At 52.7% G+C, this 9,465-nt stretch overlaps 2 protein-coding genes across 2 annotated transcripts; one reads left to right on the forward strand and one right to left on the reverse strand.

The window, feature by feature from the left end:
• The first annotated feature begins 376 nt into the window (after positions 1-376).
• RNF39 (ring finger protein 39) lies at positions 377-4,685 on the forward strand. Its single transcript, XM_007951427.1, has 4 exons — positions 377-859; positions 2,774-2,796; positions 3,013-3,104; positions 4,105-4,685. Exons 1-4 carry the CDS (start codon positions 497-499, stop codon positions 4,683-4,685), a joined length of 1,059 nt encoding a protein of 352 aa, XP_007949618.1. The 5' UTR covers positions 377-496.
• A 1,836-nt stretch (positions 4,686-6,521) lies between these two features.
• Positions 6,522-8,395, reverse strand: PPP1R11 (protein phosphatase 1 regulatory inhibitor subunit 11). Its single transcript, XM_007951428.2, has 3 exons — positions 8,327-8,395; positions 7,171-7,279; positions 6,522-6,724 (listed from the first exon to the last, which is right to left on the reverse strand). Exons 1-3 carry the CDS (start codon positions 8,393-8,395, stop codon positions 6,522-6,524), a joined length of 381 nt encoding a protein of 126 aa, XP_007949619.1.
• Positions 8,396-9,465: the final 1,070 nt, after the last annotated feature.

Below are 9,465 nucleotides of genomic sequence, written 5' to 3' on the forward strand. Positions count from 1 at the left end.
CCATGTGGGCACACATGCCAAGTGCCAGCGTGGGCACCCTGCCCAGCACACACAGGCTAAGGGGGATGTGAGATTCTGGCTTTTCAGGGGGCGATAAGGTGCTACCCTACCTACACCTTGCTCCCTTGCCCTCAGAGTGCCCTCTAGTGACCACCTTCTCGCCTCAAAACCTAGGTGTCCTGGCCTCCCCACCCCCTCTCCCAAACCTTCCTCGAGAAGCGGGAGAACCAGATGAGGTGTTACGCAAGGGCCTGATGTTTACCTCCCGCGGGGACCTCCTCCCTCCCTATAAAGCCTGATGAGGTGGGGAGATTCACGAACTCGGGGAGAAGAGCAAAGCAATCACAGGCGAGGGGCAGAAAAAGTGCAGAAAGTTAATGCGGGAGACGGAGAGAGGGGCATCGAGTCAGCCAGCAGCAGGGCCGAGCCATCATCTGCGCGCTCAAAGGTGGCCGCGGTGGTCGCGGAAGTGGTGGCGCCCAGACCCAGGCTCGCCATGGAGGCGCCTGAGCTGGGCCCAGGGCTGGTGGAGCGTCTGGAGCAGCTGGCAACGTGCCCGCTATGCGGGCGTCCCTTCGAGGACCCGGTGCTCCTGGCGTGTGAGCACAGCTTCTGCCGCGCGTGCCTGGCCCACTGCTGGGGGGCCCCGCCGGCGACAGGCACCGAGGAGACCCCCACCGCCTGCCCAAGCTGCGGCCGAACGTGTCCCCGCCGCAGCCTGAGGTCTAATGTGAGGCTGGCGGTAGAGGTGCGAATCAGCCGCGGGCTGTGCGAGAAGGTGGCGGAGCCAGGGGCCCGTGCCAGCAGACGCCGCGGGGGCCGCATCCCCACCATGGGCTGCCTGGATCTGCAGGGAGAGGTAAGGGGGGATGCGATTTGTGGGTCTGGTGCTGGGGCTGAAGAGGGGCGAATCCATGAATCCCTGGGGAAACCGGTCATGGCACCTCCAGATCCAGGGACCTTACAGAAGTTTAGGCAACAGATGGAGTTAGGGAGAGAAAAGCAAAGCATGGGGGTGTGGGAGTTGACCCTGCGTCCCCTAGTAGAGAGGATCCAGGATGGATGGTGGGGAGGAGTTGACACTTAACCCAGAGGGGACAGGTACCTGGGTCTTGTGAGAGGAAGTGGAGAGAGAGGGTTGGAGAGAAAGGCTTGGGGAGTAAGGAAGGGATCTAGGTGTCAAAGAATTTGAGGAGCTCCGTGGAGACCTTTGGAAAGCGTGGGAACTGAGGGAAGATGGCGAAGGTCCCTGCTGGACCCCCAGAAAGAGGACGGTGGGCAGAAGGGAGGGCACTGGCTGGCAGGAGGCAGGGAGCCAACTGGGGGCTAGGGCAAGCAGTAGGGAAGGCTTGGGAGAAGTGAAGTAGAGGGCAGAAATGAGAGGGCAGTTAAAGGGCAAGTGGGGGGTATAGTATCAACCACCCCAGTAGCCTCCTAGCTGGTCCCCAGGCTCAGTCCTTAGCCTGAGCTGTAAGTTGTTTATTACTGTCCTCAGTTCCTCCCAGGTCCCCAGGCAGGGGTGGTGGTAGGAGGAGGCAGATCCCAGAGAGCAGCCACAGGGCCCCTGGCTCCTCTCTGCATCCCAGCCCTAGCACCTACCCACCACCCTACCTGTACACACTTCCTGGGTCCTGGCTACAGCCATCAACCAACCTCATTCCCTTGTCTGACCCCCAGGCATCCAGATTTTGGACTGGCTTCTCCCCAGCAGCCCTAGCTTCCTCCCTTTGAAGCCTTCACAGATCTAATTAGTCTATGTGTAATTGGCTTAATTAGGCAAATTGTCTTCTCTCCCCATCTCCAGCAGACTGGCCTTCTCCTGCCACCCCTACCCGATATCAAAGTGTATATATGTGTGTGTAGGGGGGTGTCCTGTATTAGAACTATGTGTCTGAGTGGGGGCATTCCACACTCTCCTGGCTCCCATGATACCTTGCAGATCTGTTGGGCCTCTTGGGGCACATCCAAGCCCAGCTGCCTACCTAGTCAGGCAGATTGACACAAAGCAAAGAGCCAATAAATGCTACTGGGCTTTTATAGTAAGAGGGGAAGCAGCTTTATTATAAGGCTTTTATATATCAACTCTTTGGCCAGCTTGATCCAAGGGCTTTAAGTGTGTATTTAATGGGTGTGATGGGGGGAGGAGGACACCTGTCTGGGATAAACTCAGGAAGATGGCTTAAGATAAACAAAAACAAAAACCCACTGCCATGGAATTGATTCCTACTCATAGTGACCCTATAGGACAGAATAGAACTGGCCCATAGGGTTTCCCAGGCTGTAAATCTTTACAGAAGCAGACTGCCTCATCCTTTCCCCTTGGAATAGCCGGTGGGTTCAAAACACCCACTTTTGGGTGAGCAGCTAAATGCTTCAACCATTGTGTCACCAAAGGTCCTCTGGATAAAGACTGGAGTCACTAAAAGAGACAGGGAGGAAGCAGCAGGCAGTAGGAACTCTGAGGGCAAGAAACAGCTCAATGAGGGCTGGGAAAGGGGAACCAAGACCCCTTGGGGAATGGAGAGAGGAGAAGATGCCAGAGCAGATGGAGTTAGGAGGATGAAGAGAAAACAGTGAAGTGAGAAGATGGAAGAGTCATGACAGAGGAAGGAGGAGAGTAAGAGAAAGCGGTTTAGGGGATTAAGAGGTGATACCACTTGGAGAGGTGGAGAGGGGTATCACCAACTCATACCTGGGGAAGGGGGAGGAGGGACAAGGCTCCCACAATATGCAGCCCAGAGCTCATATCCACCTTTTCTTCTGCTCACCCTAGGATATGAGGAAGACATGGAGACGGTGAGTTCCTCTTTTATTGTTCCTTTCTTTACACTGCCTGTCATCATACCTATCACCTTCCCACTGGCCCCCCATGCATACACCTCTGCCCCCACTGTTTCTCTGGGTACGGCCTCACCCCTCCCTGTTTTAGAGATGTGAGTGGGATGGCAATGGGGCATCATAAGGTAGAGGAGTGTCTACTGACTTCCTGACCCTGTCACCTCATCTGTTCAGATTTGATGCCCCAAAGCCCAAGTCACCTAACCCAGAGGACGACCTCCCTGAAGATTACCCAGTGGTCAAAAACATGCTTCACAGACTGACTGGTAAGGAAGAAAGAAGAGCGTGACCTGAATGAGTCTGTTTTAGAGTTTTTACCCTTTTACCTCCCAAAGATATTCAAGTCCTTTTTTGATGTCTATCCCCAGTTCCTCATCTCCCAACCATTTTTTCCTCCTCCCTTTACATATATTCACAGAGCAGACCCCCGGAGGTCAGCTACCTCTCAGGCATCTGTTCCACCACTTCTCAGCACCCCTCTCTATAAGGGTCCCAGGATCCCTGCAGCTCCCTGCCTCTGGACTGTGCCTTCTCTGCAGCTTCTGGGGTGCCCAGAGTTCCTTCTTCACTCACTCCCAAGGCTCCCCCCTCCCCACCTCTTTAAACTGCTTACAGAAGATGCTTCACCCTCTTGGTTACCCACCATCTCACCCAATCCAGATTTCTTCTAGCACCCCTAATCCAGAAATCTTTCCTCAAAACACCCCATTGCATATAAATCAACAGTTACTCTGATCGCTGGCTGTCATCACCTTCTCTCTCCTCCTCTGCCTCACCCTCCCTATAGAAATATCTGTCCATCCCCACCTATTACTGTGGGTGGGTGGGCTGGTTTCTCAGGATACCTTGGATTCCTCTCCTTGCCCCTCCCCTCTGTCACTCGTGGTTCCAGTGTCAGGTATCAGTCTTTCTCTTTAGATCCACCTTTCACATCCTGCTGACCCAGCTCCCACACCACACCCCAGGTGCCTAGCTATTGGTCCTCATCCTTCTCTAGAAGTCACCATCAGCCTCCCTCTCCCTCTTCTTATCCCACAAACTAAGTACCCTCCCTTTTCATCTCTGAGCTGTGCTCCCTGTCCTGAGCCAGGAGGGCCAGTCCCCAGTCTATTTCTACAGAGGTCATAACCTTCGTATGCCTTTGTCCCCTGGTCCTGCAGCTACCTGCTGCCACCTGCAGCTGTTGGGGGCCTCCAGCACCTTTATCCTCTGCCAAGCATTATCAGCCCCACTCATGCAGTTCTCTCTCTCCCCTCCCCTCTCCAGCCGACCTGACCTTGGACCCAGGTACAGCGCACCGCCGCCTCCTCATCTCCTCCGACTGCCGTAGTGTGCGACTGGCCCCACCAGGGACGCCCGCACCCCCAGACAGCCCCGCCCGCTTCGACCAGCTCCCTGCTGTGCTGGGCGCACAGGGCTTCCGCGCCGGCCGCCACTGCTGGGAGATAGAGACCGCGGACACCGCTTCCAGCGGGGACTCTTCTGGGGAGGATGAGGACGACGGGGAGTGCCGCTACGCTGTGGGCGCGGCCGGGGAGTCAGTGCGACGCAAGGGCCGCGTAGGGCTGTGCCCCGCGGCAGCCGTGTGGGCTGTGGAAGGTCGCGGCGGCCGCTTGTGGGCCCTGACGGCCCCGGAGCCCACTCCACTGGGCGGCGCCGGTCCCCCGCCGCGGCGCATTCGCGTGGACTTGGACTGGGAGCGGGGCCGCGTGGCCTTCTACGACGGCCGCTCGCTCGACCTGCTCTTCGCTTTCCAGGCGCCTGGCCCCCTGGGGGAGCGTGTCTTCCCACTGCTCTGCACCCGAGATCCCCGCGCCCCACTCCGCATTGTGCCGGCCGAAGGCTGAGTGTCCCACCCACCCTACTGCTTATTACACCCTCGCAGCTCCTCTTGTGGCTGCTTCCCTTGGCCACGGAAATCCCGGCTCATCCAGGGATCGCGTTCACATGCCCTCTGGCAGAGCACTGAGGTTCCCTTCCTGCACCCCTCACATTGTCTCTTTTTCCCCTAAATAAGATCTCAACTGGTCTCCACGTTTCCACACTCATGCCCAATGCAGAATCCATTCCTGCTGCTCCCTCTTGCAACTCTTTTCTCCTCCACTGCTACCTCTGTCCTCTCCATCTGACCTCTCCACTTCTTACAAGATTCTGGGCCTGAACTAGAAAGCAGGCCCTGCCCCATCAGTATTGATAAAGACCCATGTTTACCACACAGATGCCCTGCTAGTCTGGTACTCACCTCCCACTCCTGCCTCTCCTAGCTCCATGGAAGAGCCATGCCTTCTCCATAGCTCTCAGGCTTGGGCTTCCCCGCCTTGTGCACATTGAAGCTTCTAAAAAATAGGAGGCCTGACTCTGGCCTGGACCTCCCAACCCTCTAGGACTTAGTTTTTTTTTCCCCCCTACTTCTTGGCCAGTTCTCCATCCACAACTGCTTCCTATGCTCACAGTCTTTTCCCATTAAGAACCTGCATAAGACTTCTCCCTGCACAACTCATACAATGGAACCAATGGTGCTACCTCTCTACCTAGGAATGGCCCAGATACCCCAAAACTCAAATTTGTATATAGGTGCACCTCTTTCCCCATGTGTACAAATGGGGCCATATTTAACACGTTTTGTGATGTTGGGTTATTTATTTTGTGCATTTGTGGCAATAAATGTGATCTCTGTGGTGGTATGGATTTGATAGATCTCTGCAACCGCGCATGTCAAGAGGCGTTGGAAATGCTAGTTACCCAGATCCCAATTAGGGGTGGGGAGGGCTGAGAGAACTGGACATCTGGGCTGGAAGAGACATTAAAGCCTAGGAAGGAAGGAGTAAGAGTGTAAGGGGCACATCCCAATCACCCTACTCCTTCCCTTTCCCTTAACTCCTCTAGGGATCAAGGCCCCTAGGACTGTGTTGGATCTGTCTCAGAAGCTGGAAGACCAAAGGCTGAGGAGATAGTTGACATTAACTGACCAGTCTCAAAGCCAGCTTTGTCAAGAATTCTAGACCACCTGAGAAGGATAGGGAGCGAGGACACCACTATTTCTTGTTCCATTTCCATTAAAGGTGAGAATGACAAAGGCCTCTCTCTCTCCTAACTCCTCCAGAGGGCAGAAGGGAGTGGGCAAAAGGGAAGGGGCAAGGCTGGGAGCCCTGAGGTCTCCCATGAGACCTCACATCCCACAGGACTAAGACTTAAGATTGTATAAATATATTGGTGGGAGAGCTCTAAGCCAGGATCAGTGAGCATAACTGGGGCAAGATTACCTGGAATCTGACTTGGGACCCTGGCAGTGAAAGCTGGGGCTGTTGGAAACCCAATTTAAGTGTTTGGGACTCAAGTAGAGAGTACAGGGGACCGACATAACTGGATCCCAGGACAGGCTGTTTGGCAGTGAGAACAAAGGAAAGGGACTGGGACCAAGATGCCTAGATCCCTAGAGGGGAGGAGAAGTATCAGGAAGAGAAATGAGGGCTGGGGGAACCCAGAAGCCTGGGTTCTGGAATAGCAGCAAGTCAGAATTCCAGGATCCCTATCCACCCTTCTCTCCTTCTTCCCTCTATTAAGCAGAGGAAAGGGAAGGAGGTAGACTAAAGAAGGGATCAAACCATGGGTTTAGTCCCCAAGTAGCCACTTGGATACATTCAGGGGCAGACAAACACAGGAATGGTGGGGGAGAGAGGAATTTAGTGTTGCATTGGACCTGGAGGAGGCTGGGAGGGGTCAGGAGGCTGGGGAGGGGTAGTGGGGGTCGGTCCCTGGGATGTACGACGCCGTCCTTTGCGATGGCCCCGGACACAGTGTGTATGACCACAGCCCTCCTCTTCCTCCTCATCGCTCTCCGTGGAGCTTTCGCCAAACGCTCGAGGTTTCTCATAAATACAGCAGCCTGGATTTGGAAGTGGAGGGAGGAGCCCAGTTAAAAAGGAAGAAGAGTAAGATAAAGAATCAGCTCCACTCCCATTGGATCTCAGTGAAAATGCCTTGTCAACCACTGCCGCCTCCTACCTTCCAGGAGCAGCTTCCCCAGGCCCACCCCTCTGGAACTCAGGCACCCAACCCTCATGTTTTGGGTTCTCTTTTTAGAGAGCCAGGGATCCAAAGCCCCATTTCTCCAACCTCTGCTTCCTTGCTTTTAGGCCTAAGCAAACTCCACTTCTAGCCCCCTCTACCTCTTTCCCTCTATTGTTAACCTCCTCTTTCTAATGCCAGAGAACCACCAAGACAGGAACAGAAGGTGGACATCTTGGGGCCTCAGGGTGGCCAGTGGATATACGGTTGATTTGCAGAGGGAAGCCAGGATTCCAGGGCCACTATGGGCCAATGATTACTCACATTTTGATGAGCGGCGCCCCATGTGTTCGTTATCCACAGTATCACTTGTCCATTCTACCTTTTTCTCTGGCTTCCGTTTCCGAAGTTTGATGGTTAAGCTCCGGTTCTCCTGGAATGTTAAGAGAGATGGGCATACCTATCTACTCCCTTCCTACTGACCATTCCCACTCCCTCCCAGGGGCCTTTTCTTGTCCCTTCCCCATCTCAATCAGCACCATAAACATAGGACTAGTGAAGCTGAATGCTGGGAAAAGATAAACTAGAACTAGCCTTGGTCTCAGGGATTCCCGAAGAATAGTGAAGCATTATTTCCTGTTCTTGATAGTCACTAGTGTAGAGTGAAGACACAATTCTTAACCTAAGAAAGGTTCAGCGTATCTTCAAAGAAAATATAATCCTCGCTCTATCTCTTATCTTCCTCTCAAATCCTTCGTGGTAGTATTAATATATGAAAACTATTTCCTCAGTCCCCAATGCCTAATCTTTGATCTCCTTTTCTTTATCTGGATCTTGATTCTTTTTTCCTTTTAAAGACCTCCATTCTAACTTCTCTTATCCTCAAGTTCAGCTCTTCTCACCTCCTATCCATCTATTCCTCACCATCCTGACATCTCTGGTAACTGCTATTCTAAATTTCCTTAATTCAGAGGTTATTAAGCCCAATGCAACCTTCCTCTGAAAGCAATTTAATCTATTTTTGCAAAAATGCTACTAATTTCTCCATCTCACATCTCTCCTTTCTAATTTCTCAAAATACAATTGTCACCTCCTTTCTCATTCTCTCCACACCACTTTACATACATCAATTCAACAAATATTTATTCCAGTTAAATTCTACAACCATGCTGACACAGCCCTTCACCCTACCCTGAAAAACCTCCCTTGCTCCTTACCCCCAATTTCTAATTACTTAGTTACACAATCTCAAGCAGCATCACCTATATCCTAACTCTAAGCCATTCCATGTCCCTTGACTAGCCTTGCACCATCCAATTATCTTCAATATCTTGTGATTCCCCAAACCCCAGATATTCAACCCCACTCTTCCCATATCCCCAAGCCCAGTCCCTGGAGTAACTCTCTAATGCCACATCCCCTCCCTCCCTCTCGGTATCTCCCAGACCCTTAAACAACACCAGCCCCCCGCCTTTCTCACAGGCTCGGTTGTCACAGTAACCGTTGTCTCAGTGACGGTCTCACTCAGCCCGGCCCCTGCCTCCGCCATGGCTAAGGCTGAGGAGAGGGTGGAGTGAAGGAAGCGGGATGAGACACCCTTCTCTTTTTCTCTGTTTCTGAGAGCTGAGAAAATTGGTTTCAGATTCAGAGTAGTAGCCAGGATCCTCCGCCTTCTTTTTTGCCCCTCCTCCTGGGCCTTCGCTTCCCCAGCCCTGAGGATAACCTGTTCAACCCCACTTCCGGCTTCCGGGTGTGACGACTTCTGTGGTACTCCTTTTTTTCTTAACCCCGCACCAAATGCGTCAGAACGCAAGTGTCGCCAGATTAGTTCCGCCTTCTTGCGCAGGCGTCGCCAGAACTAGCTAGTTGGCGGAAGGAGCGTCATTGCGGAATGGGGTGAGGAAGCGAGACTGGGCAGTGAGACTGCGCAGTATGCGCATGCGCACCAACTTTTAAGCAGCATGGTAGTCTAGAATAGAGTTGCAAACTACCTGATGTTGTAGACCTCCTTGGCGTGGCCGAACAGAGACATTAGGCTTGAAATGTTCTGTAGCTAAACTACCTAAATACTTAACCCAGGGGTGAAGATGGGGCGGAGAAAACAGTGTCAATAGTAATGACCCTACAACGGCCTATTCTCGTTTCCTGAGCATTACTTTTGGGAATTAGGGAAATAGAACTTTGGTGTAGTTGAAAACACACTTTGTGAAAAATCAAATTATCCCGGTTCTAACCTTCGTTCTGTACCTGTCGGTATGCAGACAAAGCACTTCATATACCTTCAGCTTGGTCTTTTTTCCAAACACTATGCTAAGCCCTGAAGATGGAAGAGCATTAAACATTCTAGTGGGAAAGGCAGACATGCAGATAATTAACAAACATAAGACACTGGTATTAAAATAGAAGTATACCTGATCTGTGAAACTGAATCAATTGCATACTGCCAACATACTCGCTGTTGTTGTTGTTTGCCATCGAGTCGGCCCAGACTCATAGCGACCCCTCCTTGGGTTTCCGAGGCAGTATCACTACAGAAGTAGGAATGCCCAACCTTCCTTCCGAGGAGTGGCTGGTGGGTTTGAACCGCCAGCCTTCTGGTTAGCAGTCAAGTGCCTTAGC

Source organism: Orycteropus afer, unplaced genomic scaffold, assembly GCF_000298275.1.
Source record: "Orycteropus afer afer isolate SDZICR_OR568_19922 unplaced genomic scaffold, OryAfe1.0 scaffold00294, whole genome shotgun sequence".
NCBI classification, from domain to species: domain Eukaryota; kingdom Metazoa; phylum Chordata; class Mammalia; order Tubulidentata; family Orycteropodidae; genus Orycteropus; species Orycteropus afer.

Excerpts from the sequence above, each read along its gene's own strand:
- RNF39 (XM_007951427.1), top strand. The coding sequence starts at position 497 with ATGGAGGCGCCTGAGCTGGGCCCAGGGCTGGTGGAGCGTCTGGAGCAG. Across the intron at positions 860-2,773 it reads GCCTGGATCTGCAGGGAGAG|GATATGAGGAAGACATGGAG; the intron begins GTAAGGGGGGAT and ends TGCTCACCCTAG. Across the intron at positions 3,105-4,104 it reads CATGCTTCACAGACTGACTG|CCGACCTGACCTTGGACCCA; the intron begins GTAAGGAAGAAA and ends TCCCCTCTCCAG.
- PPP1R11 (XM_007951428.2), bottom strand. The coding sequence starts at position 8,395 with ATGGCGGAGGCAGGGGCCGGGCTGAGTGAGACCGTCACTGAGACAACG. Across the intron at positions 7,280-8,326 it reads TTACTGTGACAACCGAGCCT|GAGAACCGGAGCTTAACCAT; the intron begins GTGAGAAAGGCG and ends TTAACATTCCAG. Across the intron at positions 6,725-7,170 it reads GGGGCGCCGCTCATCAAAAT|GCTGCTGTATTTATGAGAAA; the intron begins GTGAGTAATCAT and ends TTCCAAATCCAG.